An 18,712-nucleotide genomic window follows, 5' to 3' on the forward strand; every position below is an offset into this window, starting at 1 on the left:
CACTAAAAATGTCTAAAAGGTTAAAATCCGTTAAAATACACGTGAAGATCACCATCATCCTCAATCAATCCTCAATCAATCAAACAATCAATCAATCATCAATCAATCAAGTCAGTCAGTCAATCAAACAATCAGTCAGTCAGTCAGTCAAACAAACAAACAAACAGTCAATCAGTCAGTCAATCAAACAAACAAACAGTCAGTCAAACAAACAAAGAATCAATCAATCAATCAAATCAGTCAATCAGTCAATCAATCAATCAGTCAAACGTCACACGCTGATGAGGCCGCGCTGATGCTGAAACACTCATGATTGGAGGGCCGACAGACTGAGCACGCTCTGAAGTTTCAGGATGACCAGCTGGAACAAAGGAGAGGAAGAGGAGGAGTCAGACACTGAGTCAGCTGATCAGGACAAAATAAACGCCTTGGCTGTCAGTCCGTCCTTCTGCTCAGCCGTCTGTCCAAGCAGCTAAAAGCACAGCTGTGAGCGAGCGACGCCGCGATGCTGCAGCCTGAGACTCAAACGTGTGTCTGTGCCTTTAAACTGCCCGTACGCATCATCGGCCCAAGCGTACGCATCATCAAAATATGGTCGCCACTGACTCCCACAAACATGGAGGTGAGTTTGCATGTGTGCACGGTAAGAAGATGTCACGCGCACGTCACTAAGCAAAGACTTCCTGGGTGGACACAGCGACCTTGCCCCGCCCACCCACTTCAAATCCAACAAACATTTGAGCTGCCATCATTTTAAAGATATGAATGCAAGTTTGTAGCGGTGATCAGAGGTCAACCCCCCAACACGCACACACACAGACACACATGTCAATCAGCTGATGGTGTGTGTGCTGCCGTCATTTAAAGACATTTAAACATTTCTGCAGATATTCAGCGGTCGGTGCGTCTCAGTCGGACCCATCAGAGGCTCTGCTGGTGCGTGTCAGGTTCACAGGCCTCAGCTTGGACACCCTAAAATACAAAGTATGAGTCTGTCTTTGTTCCATGTGATGAATGAAACCTCCAGAAACTTGCATTCATGTCTTTAAAATGATGGCAGCACAAGCGTTTGTTGGATTTGAAGAGGGTGGGCGGGGTCGACGAGGCGACCTTACCGCAGACACCACGCGACGAGCTCAGAGACAACCTGAAGCTAGCAGCTCTGTGTTTCCCACAGAGACGGCGGTCAGTGAACGCAGCAGTCCTGTCAGCGTGCATCACTGAGCGTTACCATGGAAGCAGCCATGCTGAAATGCCTTTGGCCCCCGGTACAAAAGTCACTGTGACATCAGCGCGTTCAGGTGCAGGTGGAGGCAGGTGACTGAGCGAGCGGGCCGGTCGCAGCAGAGGAAAGATGTTCTACAGGAAACACAGTGATGGCGTTGCTCCACCATGGCTCCATTTCCTGTTTCTGCTCCATCACTGGGCTGAGCTGCTGAGGAGGAGGAGGAGGAGGAGGAGGAGGAGGAGGAGCAGACGTACCAGCATGAAGGTCACGGCTCCATGAAGAGGCGCGCCTGCTCCGTCACAATCATCTGATCCTCTGTTTGCCCGAACAGCACCACCTGCAGCTCACCACTCAGCTGCACACACACACACACACAGACACACACACACAGACACACAGACACACAGACACACACACACACACAGACACACACACACATCTTAACCTTTGACCTGCTGTGACCTGTTGGGGTTCTGGGTTCAGGTTGTTACCTCAAAGGGGTTGGTGCTGTGGGCGGGGCACTCAGGTGAGTCCAGGTAGCCTACCTGGCTCCACCACACGTCCAACCCTGGCTTTGAGGCGGGGCTGTCGAGGGAGAAGCCGCACTCTGCCTGGACTTGCTGCTGCTGAGCTGAGGTGGGGTCGACCTGCACGTCCAGGATGGAGGTCAGCAGACTCTCGCCCTGAACCTGGAAGTCAGAGGTCGGAGGTCAGACCCGTGCAGCCCTGCAGCGTAACCACAGCCTGCTGTGCGTGCGTCTGTGTCACGAGCATCATGTTAGTGCAGCAGATTAAAACGGATTTAAACAATGGCGTTGCTAGGCAACCCGGCACGCCACAGCGACCACGGTGACATCGTGTGGTCGCCCTCGGTGATCCCATGTTCACGCAGTTAGCACAGTCAGAGCGGCGACTCAACCGCCGATGTCTCCCTGTTCACCTGTTCCCCGAGTGACCTTTAACCTGCCCACAGCTGTTAGTGAGGAGCGTCTGACCTCGGAGCTGCTGCCCGACTGCTGACTGTCAGGATCCACGGTCCGGTTCTCCCACATCAGAGTCATCGTCAGACTGGAAGACACGGAGACCTGAGGGACACGGACGGGAGCTGATTATCGACCACGTGCTGATTACTGAGCCTGATGATTCACACTGAGCACGGCTCACCTCGCCCGGGCTCGCGCTGATCTTCAGAGGCGTCGGTGTTTGAGGAGCAGACATCAGCGACACTCTGACCTTCTCTCGGACCTCCGGGGGCGTCCTGAACACAGCAGCCCGCCTCAGTTCACTCATCGATACTGACAGTGAACTGTGGCGTGCTCAGAGCGAGTGAGGCGGTGGCCATACTGCGTGCTGGAGCTGCACTGTGGGCAGGCCTCCTCCTCCTGATGGGTGGGGTGTTGGAGGGCGCAGACGGGGGTGGAGGTGAGAGGTGGACACCGCAGCTTCAGCTTGTCAGCGGCGCACAGACTGAAGAACTAAACGAGAGAAGACATCAGAGCTGCAGAGCGACCACGCCCGCTCCGCCCACGCCCGCTCCGCCCACGCCCGCTCCGCCCACGCCCGCTCGACTCACTTCTGAGGGGGAGAAGTTCAGAGCTCCCATCTGGCTGCTTCTGCTCCACGACGGCGACGAGCTGTCGTCCTCGCCGTCCAGCTCCCGCTCTTTCATACCTGCAACCTGCACACAAACACCGGCTTTCACCTAAAGCGGCACGCCGCCCTCTGCCGGCTCGACTCGCAGCTGAAGTTCAGCTGCTACGCCAAGGTCAGTGAGGGCGCCGAGCGGCACGGTTACACCTGCCAGACGTTAGCTCGCGCTGCCGATTCTGCTCTCTGTTAATATTTGATTCTAAACTAAACCCCGCCTTCTCCACTGTGAGGTCAGCAGGTCTCTTACGCTGCTCTCCTTCAGGCCCATGACGGAGAGGTGGCCGTCGTTTCTGTGCGGGCAGACGGGCAGCAGTGCTGGGGGCTGTTTCAGCGATGATGTCACTTCCTTTGAGTCGTGGCTCCACGTCTCCAGGCTCTACGGTTAAAAAGTCAGGTTAGAGGTGGAGCAGAGGTGAGAACAGCGAGCGGTCAGCGAGCCTGACAGTCAGACGGTTACCGCCTCCATCAGGTCCACGGATGCTACCGGTCTGCTCGTGCTCAGAGATCCGGCAGAGGAGGAGCACAGATGGGCGGAGCTCCCGTGGCGCATGCACACGCTTTGACTGCCGGAGGCGCAGCTGGACTCGTCCTTCGAGGTCGACAGACTGTCAGCCTGCAGGACGACATGTCAGCATTACCACCGGCACGCCACTGACCTCTGACCTCACAGACAGGCAGGTGGTGACCTTTGCAGGGATGCTGCGGGGGAGGCCGCAGCTCTTGGATGCCGGTGCCGAGGTGGAGGCGACGTAGGAGCCGTGGAGGCGCAGGACCTGCAGGTATCCCTCCTTCTCCACCTTTCTCTTCAGGGTGGAGTTCCAGTGGTTCTTGATGGAGTTGTCCGTCCTGAGAACACAGAGAGGTCAGCGGGTAACCACACACGAGCGCCGCCCGCCCGCCCCCACGAGTCCCGTGCCTGCCGGGCAGCAGCTTGGAGATGTCGGCCCAGCGGTTTCCCAGCAGCCTGTGCGCCTGGCAGATGACGCGGTCCTCGTCCAGCGTCCAGCTGCTCTTCTTCACTGTCGGGTTCAGGTGGTTGTGCCAGCGCTCGCGGCACTGCTTCCCGTTCCGGGTGTGCAGGTGTTTGGCGACCAGCGACCAGCGTTTCACGCCGTACTTCTGCACCAGCTCTCTGACCTGCACAGGAAGTGACATCGGAGCATGAGCGATGACGGATGCGAGGAGGGTCTGACTCTAGGGGGCGCTCACGTGACGGTCCTCACCCTGTGATCCTCCTCCTTCGTCCACGGACCTTTGACCAGGTCTGGATTCTTTATCTGCTGCCACCGCCGCTGACACTCCACCGGTGACCTTTGACCCTGAGGCAGACACAGAAGGTGGCGTATGTTCAAACTGCAGAGCCACGAGGCGCCTCCTCACCTTCACTGTGACGTCTGTGAGCGACTCTCTCACCCCGGTCACGGCTGAGGTCACAGGTCGTTTAAGCTGAGCGACCCTGAAATCAAACTACTCACTCTGAAATGAAGGGAAACCGAAGACCAGCAGTTTGCTCCGAGGTCCTTCACCAGCCGCTGCAGCTTCTCGTCCTGAGGAGGGAGAGCAGTAGCTCGGTAACGCCGCCACACGTGCTCAGTAACAACTAACGTCCGAGTAGGGCGGGGCCATATCATACTGTTCACGGTAACACCGGTGTGATGTTGGGCAACGATAGGAAAATGAAATATGGCGACAGAATATGGGTAAAACACGCATGCGCAGTGCCTTTGTTTACATACGCACACGGCGGTGACGCAGAATGAGAAGAGCGAAAGTGGATCGATGAATGAAACCTGAACTGGTTTGTAAAGATGCAGCTTCACTGGTGTGGAACTGGTTTAGCTTTCGTCCGTCAGATACACAACAAAGCACTATTTTTGGTAGCGCATGCTAGCGGGCCGTCGTTATTACCGTGTTGTTTGGAAAATACGACACTTAAAATCAATCCTTTGATTTTTCTGAAAGTCGACAGAGCCCCTTATAATCCCGGCGCTCGAAAATCTGTCAGATGTTTCAGGACGACTTTGCTAAGCTACGAAGCTGCACCGCTTGATGGATTGTCGGAGCATTACGGCTATCGTAGGCGGAGCCTCGCGGAGTGATACGTACTGTGCTTCAACATAATATTACCGTATTGTGTGTGTTTAACCTCTTTTTAAGTGTTGTGGATATTAAACATGGTTATGCTGAGGATATGTCGGCCAGTTTCCACTGGAAACGCCTTTTGGTTAAACTGTCAGTGAGGAATTTGCACTGTTACATTTTTATATAACTTTAATGCAGATAAAAACAGCTGCTTGTTTAAGTGAAAATACATTGATGGGTTTTTGGACTAATAAAGTTGTGGAGTTGTAAAGTATTTTGTCTTGTGTCAGTTATATCGTTATCACAGATTTTTAAATGTATATCGTGATAAATATTTTGGGTCATATCGCCCTGCTCTACGTCCGAGCATGCTCAGTCAAAGTGTGCGACGTCGGTCTGAGCCAATCGGCTGCACCGTTGCTCCAAATCTGAGGGAAGCTCGAGTCCTACGGCAGGAGGCGTCTGATAAACAATGACCAAAGCTTTCAGTTCACCCGCTAACACGCATGTGAGGTTAAAGCTGGATTTACACCAGGACAAGTCAAACACACGGAAGCAGGACATCAAACCCGAGTCAGCTGTGAGCGTGAGCAAAGAAGCTTCACCGTGGCAACGGGTAAATAAAGAGCAGAGCCTCCCCTTTAATCACATGACGGCGTGTCAGTCTTTAACGGGACAAAACATTTGATCACTTTGGGCCACTGATCGATTTTGGTACAGGCACAGTTTACTGATGGTTATCAGTTGCCCATAGCAACAGACTGGATCTGCCCTCCAGTCGGTTTTTATAAGAAAGGTGCGGTTTATGACCATTTCATTTTGTCTAGCTTCTCTGCTCAGGCTGGTGCCTGACATTCACCGAGAGGTCCAGATGCGATGAGGAGTCCGAGACAACAGCGAGCAGCTTAGGTCACACAGTCTGTTACCATGGTAACACCCACCCACCGCTTCACCTTAGAGTCGTTAGCTAACCCTGTTTCCTGGAGTACGTCCCCCAGTTTGACTCAGAGCTTTAGATTCCTGTGCCTTCATAATAAAAGTGTGCAGCTGGAGGGCTTTTACTGTGAAAGGACACAGGATGTGCACAGAGTGTCGGTGTGTTACCTCGTCTTTAGTCCAGGCAGGCTTCTGTAGAGCGGCTCTGGAGAATCGACCCGGGCCGTTACGTGCCCAACAGCCGGAGCGACCCTTCATACTGACACAGAACACACACGCAGCCAATCAGCACGCAGCTCTCTGCATAACACTTCAAGTCATTCAAAACCAGTGAACTTCTCTACAGTGTGACCTGCTGCCCCCTGCTGGTGGGAACTGGGGAGAGGCAATGACAAATGTACCAAAATAAAAGCAGCTGCAGTGTCAGGTGACGTGTAAGAGCCCACTGGACACAGGAAGTGTTTTAAATAGACAGAGGTGAGGGTGAGCGCCTGTGGGGACAGAACGCACTGTGGCCGATGAAGGGGGCGGGGCCGCACCTGGAAGTGGTGTGACACGTCAAGCCGATAAAACGCATCACGGTGACATCACATCAGACACAGACACGAAATCTGCGCACGCTCGCCAGGACACGTTATCAAGTACACCTGCTCAACCGCTCCTCGGCGCAAATATAAAGCCAATCACAGGGCAGCAGCTTCGGGATGAAGAGGACCTGCCGAGGCTTAAACTGAGCACCAGAGTGATGAAGAAGAGTGATGTCAGCTAACATGGCCGAGGTCAGAGGTCAGAGGAGTCTGATTCTCTGACCGGACCCTGCAGGAGCAGAACCAGGTCTGCCCCCTACAGGACAGTGAGGGCGACACAGGAGTACTGTTCAGTTATCGATCGTTAGATGGGACGATCGATAACTGAATCTGTGGAAACAGCCAGTGTGTGTGTGTGTCTGTGTCTGTGTGTGTGTCTGTGTGTGTCTGTGTGTGTGTCTGTTTCTGTGTGTGTCTGTGTGTGTCTGTCTGTGTGCGTGTCTGTCTGTGTCTGTGTGTGTACTCTCACCAGCACCTGCTGCTCCTACTGCTCATCTCTGCTGCTCAGAGGGAAACACGAAGACCTGCACACACACACACACACACACACACACACACACACACGTACACACACACACACACACACTGTTTCATTTCAGATACAGTAACAAAAGACAAGTTCATGCTAGTAAATCTCCACCTCAGTATTCAGTCTTTAATATTTGTGAACTTCATTAATTCTAATAAACTGAATCAGACTCGATTCTTCTTGGTGTTAAAAGTTCACTTTTCTGTCTTTTTCTTTTTTAAATGTACTTTTATTTTGGTTTTCTTGTAGTTTTAACTTTTTGTCATTTTTAACCTTCCTTCACTTCTCTCACTTTCACGTTTCCCTTTTTCATTTGTCTGAATAATAAAAGTCTAAATCACTAAAAAGATCCAGGGAGGGAAAAATTAAAAATACACTTTACATTGGTTTAGCTGTTCTGACCATGAATTATTATTTTAATGCTTTTATTGTTAGAGGAAGCTTTAAAAAGAGACTGTAGTTTGGTGGTTTTCCTCTGAATACCTGCAGACTGTTGGCTGTTCCCTTAAATGATTCAGAGCTCTCTCCCACAGATTTCCTCAGACTTGAATTAGCAGATTTTAATTAAAAATCATTAAAAATTAGACTCTTTCAAAGTAAAAGCCTGACGGGGCTGGCCGTTGGTGGCGGTTAGGCTAGCAACGTTAGCAACGGGCTAACCCGAGAGCCGCGGGATGGAGACTTCAAACCGGTTAAAGTGTCAGAGAAACTTTAACTTTAACTCGGTGCCTCTCCGGCCCTCTGTCCCGTACAGCAGCGGTCCAGTCTGAGACGGTTTTCCGTTTAACTAGTCAAAAGAACAAAACAAAACGTTTTTCTGTTAACTTACCGGCAACAATTGGAAGGAGAATCACGTGAGACTACTGGAAGTCTCGTTCTGTGATTGGGGAGGCCTCGATGACGTAATATCGCGGTTTAATTTTTTTAATGTACCCCTTGTTCCTCTCTCCTACATGCAAATGCATTCATTTTAATTTTTATTTGTTGTCCTTTTTCTTCATTTCACGTATTGATTTTTGCTGTTTTTGTTTTCTCTGTGATCCGTCTGTTTTATTATTTTCTTGTACGATACAGTCAGAATGACAACTATCAGCATGATGACAACAAGCTGAAATTTAAATAATATTACCAAACTTAATCTAACTCATGTTGAAATGTAATCAGGTTTCTTTTGTTTTGTTGTCCCGCTGATGTTCAAGGTTTTGTTTTTTTTTTTACATGATGCTATAAAAACACCCATCTTCACTCTGACGCAGTCACCGCGCTGACCACGCCTCTCTACAGGTGGATGCTGGATGTCATTAAAGGTGAAGATGACAGCTCTGTAGCTGTGTCCCAATTCAGGGTCTGCACGCTTGAAGTATGCATTTTAAGTGTGATTAAGTGAGAAAGTACTCAGGGCCTTCAAGTTACACACTATGAAAGGCAGCAACAAGTTTAATGTTCAGAAACCTAAAGTATGTATCAGCAGCAGAATGGAGCTAAAATAAATGTTTGTTTCAGTTCTATGAAGCTTTGAGTATTTTGGATCAGTAGCACTGCTGTGTTTGTTGCATCATATTGCTGTAATTGTTTATATGCTTTATATATTCTGAGCTAAGTTGATCTATAGTGTTACATCATATTCTATAAGGATGTTATGTGTTTGTAGACTTTCTGGCCAGTTTGACCCATTTAGCAGAAGTCAGCCTGTTTAAGGCTCTGATATCTATTCTGTGTGACTTAAAGCAGTTATGACATGGTCTGATTTTCTCACCCAATAAAGGAATATTTCATATATCAGTCTACTCTTCATTCTATCAGACACAGTTATCACAGCTCGTACATTTTGTTTTTACACATATATGTAAGAATTGAGTCAAATGTAATAATGCCAACATATTAAACGAACAATATTTGTGTCTTATATATAAAACATCTGTATACACACTGTCAAAGATACTTGTCTTTGAGTGAAGATTTAAGGTGATGGGATATTTAAATAACTGCCACTTGAATCTTTGACCCAGAGTTCAGGCCCACTGCTGTAATATATATATACACACACACACACACACACACACACATATATATATATATATATATATATATATATATATATATATATATATATATATGTGTGTGTGTGTATATATATATATATATACACACACACACACATCTGACAATAACTATAATATTGGCCATATTATATTTCCATTACCACAGTGAGATGATTTTAGTCTCATGAACAACATCAGCTAATTGTTATTTACTAGCTAATCTTGAAATAACTGTTCAGCACAGAAATGCAGCCCAACAATCATGTTTTACAGTCCTGTGGTCTCAGCCTCAGATACTCAGCTAATCAAAGTGATGTCATGACAAAAAATGAATGACCAACAAAACATTTTTCTCCTTCATTTCTGTCACACAAAGCTGTATGAAACGTTTCTCGCGGTTAGTATCGTGGTTGCTAGGCAACCTGAACAGCGCGAGGAAGGGTAGACCGTCCCATTTCACAAGCCTCTCACTTCCGCACTTCTCGTACGCACCGTACGTAGCACGCGTAGTGCGCATACTTTGACCCCTTTGACCCCACAGGAGTATTTTGCTTTCCCGGGACTGTAAATCTGTGTCTGCGGTGTCTTTGGCTAGGTCTGAATATCTGAAGTAGCTTTTCAGATTCACAAACTGTGAAGTTCCTATTCATCTAAGAATAAAACATCAAAAACTGCTCCTTGTGCTAGCTACAGCTAGCTGTTTATTTTCCAGACCTCCCTTTTACATTCCTGGGCGCCCCCTGTGGGTAGCTTCTTTAATAGCGACTATCACTACACAATCCCCTGCTGGTTCTTTTGTTGTGTCTCTTTGTATAATGACAACAATCCAACAACACTGAGTCCGATTGAACTAAAGATAGTTGCTGCTAGCGACACTCTGAGGTCATGCAGATGCTTCAGCACATCCGTGATGGCAGCAACGGAGGTTTTATTGTTGTTTATGTAGTTTAAAAACGACTTTTTCCGTTTACAGCGTTCAGAAAATGGCCGAAGGTAAAACTCAGCATCCCAGAATCCTTTGCGCGTTACGAAAATTTCCCGGCATGCCGTTCAGCAGAGAAGCCGAGAAGAAGACGGAGCGTCATGATGGAGTCTGGTGGAGGTTGAAGCAAGCAAACGTGCTTCGATCCGAGCTGAGTGCAGTCCGAGACGCTCGTGCTCCTGAGGAGAACCACTTCACGAAGCCCCGCGGCGCTCCTTGAGCGCGCGCTAGTTACCTAGCTACCTGCTGCGGAGACTGTCGGTGAGTTCACGAGCGCAGTGGCGCCTTGTTGTTCCGCTCCGAGCCGCCATTTAACCCCGTCCTGCAGGCGTCCGCGCGCACCTGGCACACCTGCGCGGGCTAGGCTCATCTCATCGTCTTAATCCCACCTGTATCCGCGCCGAGGCTCACGAGTCCCACGGAGCGTTCCCACGGAGCGTTCCCGCGGAGGCGCGTGCTAACGGTTAGCACCCGCTAGCACTATTAGCCGAGTTAGCCGCGTTAGCCCAGCTGCAGCCGGAACCGCTGCGTTTAAATCCGGGATACCCCCACCCCGAGCCTGCGGCGGGTTTTCACCGCAGGTCATTGTCAGGTGTTCTGTGAGGTGTGCGCGTTCCTCAGGTGGTTTCGGTGGCTGGCTCTCACTGCAGGAGTCCGTGTGTGCCGACCCGTGATACATCAGCTCCTCCACACTGTGATCGCTTCACAGCGTGCATGGTTAGTAAAGTTTATTTAAACCGCGTTTCTCCTGAACATTTGCAGCTGCTCCTCAAAGTCCACAGCCTGCGGGTAGGATGATGACTCGGGCTGAAATCACTACAGTGTTCGGCTCCTCCACGGCAGGCAGGAGCGGGTTACCTGTCAGGTGTACTGTTCAGGTTCCTTCATGTAGCAGCAGAAAGGCCAGTTGTAAATGCAGATAAAAACAGGTCAGTACTAAGTCACCAGCTGTGAGAGTGTATAAGCTCACCTGCTGTGTAAACATGCGTCTGATTCATTTATAAATATTAAATGAACTACCTGCATATACAGTCAGCATTGTTTGTTCTAACTTTTAAAGTTACAATAGTGGACCACACATGGCGTAGAGCAGCTGTGAGGGTGGTGCAGGAGGCTCTGTGGACTGGTGTGTTTGAGATCTGTGGGGAGAGTACGTGTTACAGGCAGGAGCAGACCTCAGAGGAGCTTCATGGAGGTAGTGAAGGAGGACATGCAGAGGGTTGGTGTGATGGAGGAGGACCCTGAGATAGGAGGAGATGGAGGCAGATGATCTGCTGTGGAGAAGCCGAGGGGAGCAGCTGGATGATGATGATCTGTGACTCCAGAATATCTCCATTATTTTACTGCACAGTTAAGTCTTAGAACCTGGGACTGATGTGCTTACAGAGGGATCAAAGCCTGCATCCAGCCTGGCTAACGTCCGGCTCTTGTCACAGTTGGACTGTTTTGGCCTCCAGCAGGTATGAGAGACGAGGAGTCAGCAGGACTGATTCATTCACAGCACAGAGAGTGATGTGATTGGCTGTGGATGAGCAGGTTCAACACTTTGGCTGTGTCCACACTGGTGCCAACATGAGTACAAATGTGACAGTGGTGACCATTGAAATCACTCCTGTTGGTGCGAAGTGGGCGGGTCACGAAAAACTCATGGGTCAGAAGCAGCTACCAATGAGAGCACAGGATACTGCTGATAAAAACGTTAGACAGTAACCTAGGCAACTGAAGTCTGGGGTTTTCTGGAAGCTGCCGTCTGTCATTCGCGGCGAGCGATCGATCCCGGTCCGAGCTTCGCAGCTGGATGAGGCCGAATGCTCCGGGGAGTTTTCCCGGGATTCTGCGACCTTAGTTTCCCTGAACTTCCTGTCTCCTGTGAGCGTTTCAGCAGGTCTGCTTTGACTGTGGCACGCGCAGCTTGGCAGGGGTTAACGTTCTTCTTCTGTGTTTTTGAGTCTGGGCGCTAGCCTTACTGTGACGTTGTCTGTTTGTTAAAATGTTAATGTGACGCTGGTGTGATCAGACTGCTCAGAGGCTGCCGTAAAGACGTGGATGCGAGGCACGCTGCGGGGCACGCTGCGGGGCACGCTGCGGGGCACGCTGCGGGGCACGCTGCGGGGCACGCTGCGGGGCACGCTGCGGGGCACGCTGCGGGGCACGCTGCGGGGCACGCTGCGGCGACATGTGAGGACATCAGGTGAACATGTCTGTCCGTGGCCTGTCTGTCAGACTGCGGGTGGGCGTCTCATTGTCACTCTGAGCTGAATGTGGGTCAGTTCAAACACCTGACCCTCCCACCTGACCTTCGCAGGTGTTGCACATCTGACAGGAACTGTGACGCGTTGGCACGGGGTGGGCACGCTACACGGAATCCCAATTACCATCAGGGTGTACACCTCACCCCTGGCGTCGTTGCCCACCTCTCAATTTTAAATACACGTAGACATTGAGGGCTAGCAGGAGGGACTATGCGCTTACCTGCTGCTCTCTGGCAGGTAGCTCCATGCCCTCCTGGGTTTTAAATGCACCTTAGAACACACATACATCAACACTACAATGAGCGGGTGGAGGGAGGTTAGGAGTCTTCTCTCACCCTCGTTCTCTGCTTTCTGCTGGAGCAGGGGGGCTAGGAGGAGGAGTTGGCCGTCCGACTGGGGTCTGGAGTGTGGGGCCTCCCTGCTGCTGCGGAGTCGGGGCGGTCTGCTTCTCCCCACCGCAGGGAAAAAGGGTAACACAACCTGGGTCTGGGTGCAGTTCCCCCCTCCAGGGGCAAGGGTACCTAGACCTGGTTTGTAGAGTACGCTTGGGGAGTGTGATTGTGTGTACAGCGTCTCTCTATGTCTGTCTCCACGTTGGTTAAGTGTGGAGTAAGTGCATATGAGAGCATGAGGGTGGGAATGGATGTTTGTATCTGTGTGTGCCTGTATGTCTGTGTCCATATGTCAGGTTGGGTATCAGACGCCACCTCTCTGAGGACAGCTCAGGCCCTCCAAGGTTTGGAGGCCTATCTCCCCCCACCACTTCCCCTGCCGGGGGCGGACTCCCTCAGACATCGGTGCGTTGGTGGTTCTTTGTGTCCGGGGGTGGGCGTCCGGGTACACACCGGCTCACTCCTTGGCGGCTGCTTATCGGGGCCTGGAGCCTGGGGCTCGCTTGGGCCACTTCGGAGGTGGGGTGCCCCCGGCCTCTCGGCCTGGGGCTCGGTCACTCAGGCACAGCTGGCTGCCGGCGGAGCTCACGGGCACGTCGCTGCAACCCCCCCTGGCTTCTGCTCCGTGGCTGCTGGGTGACCCCTCATCTGGGACTCTCCTCAGCTCTTTCTGGGACAGTGGCGCGGCTGCCCCTCTGTTGGTCTTCCTTGGTCTCTTGTGTTCTGGGGGTCTCTGGATGTCTGGAGTTTTGATCTCCTCCATACCTGCTTCATGCCCTGGAGGACGGGGCAGTGGCCCCCCCACACCCTCTAGCAGATCATTACATGAGGGAACCTTTTAAGAAAACAAGCGCGTCCATGCTCACAGGTGTACACACGGGTGATCACACACACAAACTACACCCTTTTTGGCTCCTACCTCAAAGCACACTGTGCTGTCGATCTTACGTGCTGCACAATAATGTTTAATATTTAGTATTTACTGTCATATTCCCATAAATCATTGTGATGTTGTTTATTGTATTACTCTCGTTTTCTTCTGCTTGTTTTCTTTTTTCTTTCTCAACAGGTGATCCAGGTGATCGATACATGTATTTTTTTTCTTTTTTTTTTATTTATTTATTTATTTTTTTGCTTATTCTGTTGGTTTTTGTTTTTCGCCCTTCTCCCCCGTCCCTCTTCTCAACTGTTTTTCTTTCCCTCTTTCTTTCTCCCTTTTCTTTCCCCCAGTCAAGTCTGTCCCGTATTCAGCAAGTGAAAATAAAATAAAGAATAAAAGGTGAATCAAATGGACCATTACGGCAAAGCTGGGATGGTCAATTTGGTAAAGAAAATCCGTTGGGCATCTTTCTTCGCCTTTAGACAATAATTCTGATGCAAAAGAGCCAAACGGGACAGGCAAAAAAAAAAAAAAAAAAAAAAAAAGGAACTGTGACGCGTTGGCGCCCTGCTGCTGTTGCTGCTGTAATAAGTCGAGCACAGTTCAGGGGTCGGGCTGTGGTCCAAGTTCACTGGTGTTTAACACGATTACTGGAGAAACTGAGGCAGGTTGTTTTTGTTCATGTCTGAAATACTGAAGTTTATGTTGGTGACATCACCTGGTAACAGCACGAAGGCGTGTCTTAATCTAGGACAGACGTGGATTAAGACCTCGCGGCGCCGGTGCTCGCGCTGTCCTGCGTCTGTCTGTTTTGAAGGTTAAATTCAGTTGGTTTTTTTGCTGTAAAATTCTTTTTGAAGTTCATTTTTTATTGTTTTGTTCTCGCTCCTCCAACTTTTGAAAAGCTGGTCCCGGTGACTCTTCTTTGGGGGAGGAGCTTAAAGTGTTTGCGTCTTCCTGGCGCTGCAACAGGAACAGACTGTTTGCTCCTCCCCTGCGAAAACGAGCTAACCGCAGTCTCTCTGCCCTCTGTCTGCAGGTTAACCGGTCGCCATGGCGACGGACGTGGGCTCACCGCAGCGCTTCTTCCATATGCCGCGTTTCCAGCACCAGGCGCCGCGGCAGGTGTTCTACAAGAGGCCGGACTTCGCCCAGCAGCAGGCCATGCAGCAGCTCACCTTTGATGGCAAGCGCATGAGGAAGGCCGTGAACCGCAAGACCATCGACTACAACCCGTCCGTCATCAGATACCTGGAGGTGCGCACCTGTGAAGCTAACGCTAAGCACGCCGTGTAGCACGTGATCGGGTTCCAGGCGTCACGCTGTCTTTTCTTTCTCTGCAGAACCGTTTGTGGCAGCGAGACCACCGAGACTTCAGGGCCATCCAGCCCGACGCAGGATTTTACAACGACGTGAGTCTGCCAGCAGGGGGCGTGGCAGCCCCCGACCCTCTTACACCCAGCACACGTGTCACACAGGAGCTCCCGCCCACAGCGCACGCCGCTGTGCAGCTCTGAGTTTGTTTTCACCTGATACGAGTCTGAAATGTCTCGCTCTCGTCTCGCCCGCAGCTCGTTCCTCCCATCGGCATGTTGAGTAACCCGATGAACGCCGTCACCACCAAGTTCGTGCGAACCTCCACCAACAAAGTCAAGTGTCCCGTGTTCGTCATCAGGGTGAGCCGCATCACTTCCTGTTCACCTGTTTGTGGCACAGGGATGTTTGCTGTGGCCGTTTGAGGCGTGACTGTTTGTGCTTCCTGTCTGTCTCCAGTGGACTCCCGAGGGCCGCCGCCTGGTGACCGGAGCCTCCAGCGGGGAGTTCACTCTGTGGAACGGACTCACCTTCAACTTCGAGACCATTTTACAGGTAAACAGCCGTCCCACTGTCCTTCCCAGTTAAGACTGGTTTGCACAGGAGGGCCTGAATCACACCTTTAAGTCTCAGCAGGCTTCACTCGTCCCTAACGTCCCCCCTCTCCGTCCTCCCCCTGCAGGCCCACGATAGTCCGGTCCGGGCCATGACCTGGTCTCACAACGACATGTGGATGCTGACGGCCGACCACGGTGGCTACGTGAAGTACTGGCAGTCCAACATGAACAACGTGAAGATGTTCCAGGCTCACAAGGAGGCGATTAGAGAAGCCAGGTTTATACCCAATCTCCCATTCTCTGTAGTTCTGGCCAGTCTGTGCTGCACGCTGTCGGCCACACGGGGGCGCCACATTTTGTTTTTGTTGTGGTCGAGTAATGACAGATGTAAGCGTGTGCTGTTGCAACACTGCAGTGATCTGTTGTTCATATTCTACCTGCTGTGGCAAATGAGCTGTTATCTGTGTACACAAATAAAGTGATCACAAGTGATTATCTGCTCCGGGCGCGCCCGTGCTGTCGGTGGAGAGGAGATCAATAAAGGCTCCAATAAAGTTTGAGGAGGGATCAATAAAGTAAACTGTAGCTGTTTAAATAAAGGTTTGAACTCAAAGTCTGCACCTTAAACACAGGGATCCTACGTTTCCCATAATGCAGCTGGGCAGTCGTCATTCCAGTTTGTTACATCATCAGGGTACAAATGACGTCACACAGCAGGGCCGTTTGGTTCTGGTTAGTCAGGCTGAGGGCGAGGCTGGGACCAGCAAGCTAAACTTTGACCCCCAGCAGGAACACCTGTACAGAGTGATGTCATCAGGTGTGCCACTCCTGAGTCCTCTGCAGGTGTTCCTGTTACTCTGTCCACCGTCTATGTTGACAATACCAGGAACATTTGGCCAAAGAGCTTCGTCCTTTTAGTGTCAGGGCAGGACTACGTTACCCACAATCCACTGGTTCCTCCAGCAGTGCAGTTGTAGAACTGTAGTTATTAGTGCGAGGCAAGTCCACTAGGAAGCTTAGCCTAGCTTAGCTCAGAGGCTGAAAAGAAAACCAGGGGAAACTGCTAGCCTAGCCTAGCTCAGAGGGGAAACTGCTAGCCTAGCTTAGCTCAGAGGGGAAACTGCTAGCCTAGCTTAGCCCAGAGGCTAAATAAAACATGCACGTGTACGTGTGAGGGACACCAGGATCATTTAGCCTCCTTGGAGACCAGCTCAGATTGGGTCCAGTTCCTTCAGCCTGTCTGTGATTCTGTCAGTAATTCTGAGTTGATGTTATTGATTGGTCTGTTTACATTTCCAGCTGCACATTAAAAACAGCGATGTCCTCCTGAAACGTTGATTCTGCTCATCTGGACTTTTTCAGTTGCAGAAACGTTTCATCATCATTCAGGTGACTTCTTCAGTATCAGCTGACTGCAGGTTTCATGATCAGTGACATGTTCGTTGGTCAATGCTGAGGTTAATTTGCATATTAACGATCATGAAGGTGACCTCACCGCCCATTGTTAGTCAGAGGTGCAGATGTTTATAAGGAAATCTGCAGTCAGCTGACACTTGATGATGATGATGACGACGACATGCGTCTGCACTGAAAACATCCAATGAACAGAATCAACTTTGGGGGATTTCCTTACCTGGAAGATTGAGCATGCATCAAGACACAATGATGTCATAGTGTTTGGTTATGTTTAAATTTGAGTTTTACACAGCAGAGGATGATTGGTCCACTCAAACTAAACAATGTTCACCTCAGGACAGCTGTTGTTAAGTCTGATTCACCACCTCATTTCACCACCGTAAATGTGTTTAAATGTGGTTCACACGGCGTTTACAACTCAACAACCACCTGCTGCTGACTCGTTTCAGCCTGTGTTGTTCCTCGTGTTCATGCTAAGCTAGGCTGAGCTCCAGCCTGACAAATGAGCTGAAAAAAACTGGAAGCTGCTAGCCTAGCTTAGCACAGGAGCTGGGCCCATGGGTAAAATGTGTCTGAGGTCATGTGGAGTTCAGATGGTTTAAACGTGAGTGACCTCTCTAAACTTCAGCAGAGACTTTAAATGGTGCCAAAACCAAAGCGAGTCAAACATAAATGTTTTTAGTCTTCAGAGCTCAGCTGCAGTCCTTCTTCTCCTATTTGTGAGGCCGATAAACAGCTCGCTGAAGCAAAGGCGTTACCTGCTCTCCGATTGGCTCTGCTAAACAGTCGTGCATCAGTTTTATTATAGAGCACATAATTTCAACAGCAGTCGCCCTGAGGTCTTAAAAGCCCCGCCCCTCCACCCCCTCACCAGGTGTTGTTATGAGATGAAGCACTTTAGTATTTCATAATTTTATTTTTCACAGGTTAAATCTTCTGTCAAAGCTTCTCTTTAACTCTGCCTTAATAACCTCGGAGCCTTGCAGCCTGCTCATTATACGCAGGAGTGGGCGGGGCAGCTGGTGGACGTCGTAACCATGGCTCCCTGTGCAGTTTAGGACGATTGTGGCATACGTGCGCTCGTGTATTTCAAGCGCTTTATTCTCGTGACCATCAGCTGATCCCAGTTCCTGCCACCTGAGCAGCTTCTGTGCACCGCCTGCAGACCAGCTCGCTGTGCCTGGTCCCACCTGAAGCTCCGTAACCTTCAAGCTACAGCCGAGTGTCTGAGCAGGCTGCTGTCCAGGAGTTTCTAATCATATGTTAATGTGGAAATGCAGCCAGTGTGATCAGGAAGGACAGTCAAGTGGAAAACATAAAGTGTCACGCACGGAGAGAGACAGCAGGGTATTTTTACGCTCCACCTGTCACATGTAATCGATGTGCAAACGTACAGTCTCATCTTCAGAGACACACAGAAAGAAGACTGAGGCCCTCTGCTGGGCACTGATGGTACTGCAGGAGGGTCACGGGGTCATCTATGATGAAACTCTTCTGAGCTGGAGGGTGAAGTTGAGCGTGAACGGTCAAAGATTAAAGTGAGTGATACAGACTTGTGCAGCGAGGTCTGACGATGGCCGACGATGGCGACTCAGCCGGGTGCTGAGACGTCTGAGCGTCAGATGGACGTGTGTCTGGTTTTAGGTCGGTGTCTGCGGCGCGTTTGCTGATGTCACTATAGGTTTGAAATCCTCCGTCGGCGTGTCACCAGCTGAACGTCCACTTTTTATAAAGCCTTCCTTCACTTGCCGCTGCGATCATGTGCCGTACCTGTGGTGGCGGTGATGCCGGTGACAGAACCTCCGTTCCTGGTTTACCTGTTGAGCCGTGTTTCAGGAGGTCCTGGTCCTGGATCGGCTGGAGGC

The 18,712-nt window shown here is 50.6% G+C and overlaps 2 protein-coding genes across 9 annotated transcripts in view; one reads left to right on the forward strand and one right to left on the reverse strand.

The window, feature by feature from the left end:
• Nucleotides 1-240: 240 nt before the first annotated feature.
• On the reverse strand, nt 241-7,964 carry LOC102798692 (uncharacterized). 5 transcript variants are annotated; one of them, XM_087831858.1, is made up of 16 exons: nt 7,842-7,964; nt 6,953-7,007; nt 6,065-6,155; nt 4,354-4,425; nt 4,102-4,197; nt 3,795-4,015; nt 3,565-3,724; nt 3,363-3,491; nt 3,126-3,254; nt 2,802-2,906; nt 2,573-2,703; nt 2,393-2,486; nt 2,224-2,313; nt 1,720-1,917; nt 1,483-1,583; nt 241-361 (listed from the first exon to the last, which is right to left on the reverse strand). In XM_087831858.1, exons 2-15 carry the CDS (start codon nt 6,976-6,978, stop codon nt 1,494-1,496), a joined length of 1,632 nt encoding a protein of 543 aa, XP_087687984.1. In that variant the 5' UTR covers nt 6,979-7,007; nt 7,842-7,964; the 3' UTR covers nt 241-361; nt 1,483-1,493. The 5 variants fall into 5 exon arrangements, with proteins under 5 accessions (XP_087687984.1, XP_087687983.1, XP_087687979.1 ...); XM_087831857.1 differs by having other exon boundaries at nt 3,336-3,491; nt 6,959-7,007; nt 7,842-7,962; XM_087831853.1 differs by having other exon boundaries at nt 3,336-3,491; nt 7,842-7,961.
• A 2,117-nt stretch (nt 7,965-10,081) lies between these two features.
• wdr33 (WD repeat domain 33) overlaps nt 10,082-18,712 on the forward strand; it is an 18,185-nt gene continuing 9,554 nt past the window's right edge. Inside the window, exons 1-7 of one of the 4 annotated variants that reach the window (XM_006806988.3) lie at nt 10,082-10,297; nt 10,799-10,965; nt 14,600-14,817; nt 14,904-14,972; nt 15,132-15,236; nt 15,334-15,429; nt 15,557-15,708. In XM_006806988.3, coding sequence (XP_006807051.2) covers nt 14,614-14,817; nt 14,904-14,972; nt 15,132-15,236; nt 15,334-15,429; nt 15,557-15,708 — 626 coding nt within the window. In that variant the 5' untranslated portion in view covers nt 10,082-10,297; nt 10,799-10,965; nt 14,600-14,613. The other 3 variants (XM_006806990.3, XM_006806989.3, XM_006806991.3) reach the window with 3 other exon arrangements.

This window comes from Neolamprologus brichardi, chromosome 18, assembly GCF_056152115.1.
Source record: "Neolamprologus brichardi isolate AB-2024 chromosome 18, ASM5615211v1, whole genome shotgun sequence".
NCBI classification, from domain to species: Eukaryota; Metazoa; Chordata; class Actinopteri; order Cichliformes; family Cichlidae; genus Neolamprologus; species Neolamprologus brichardi.

What these genes read in the sequence shown, in the direction of transcription:
- LOC102798692 (XM_087831853.1), bottom strand. Translation starts at nt 6,978, where the DNA reads ATGAGCAGTAGGAGCAGCAGGTGCTG. An exon ending in AGTAGGAGCAGCAGGTGCTG is followed by an intron (nt 6,156 to 6,952) that starts GTGAGAGTACAC and finishes GTTCTGTGTCAG; the next exon opens with TATGAAGGGTCGCTCCGGCT. An exon ending in CCGTGGACCTGATGGAGGCG is followed by an intron (nt 3,255 to 3,335) that starts GTAACCGTCTGA and finishes TTTTAACCGTAG; the next exon opens with AGCCTGGAGACGTGGAGCCA.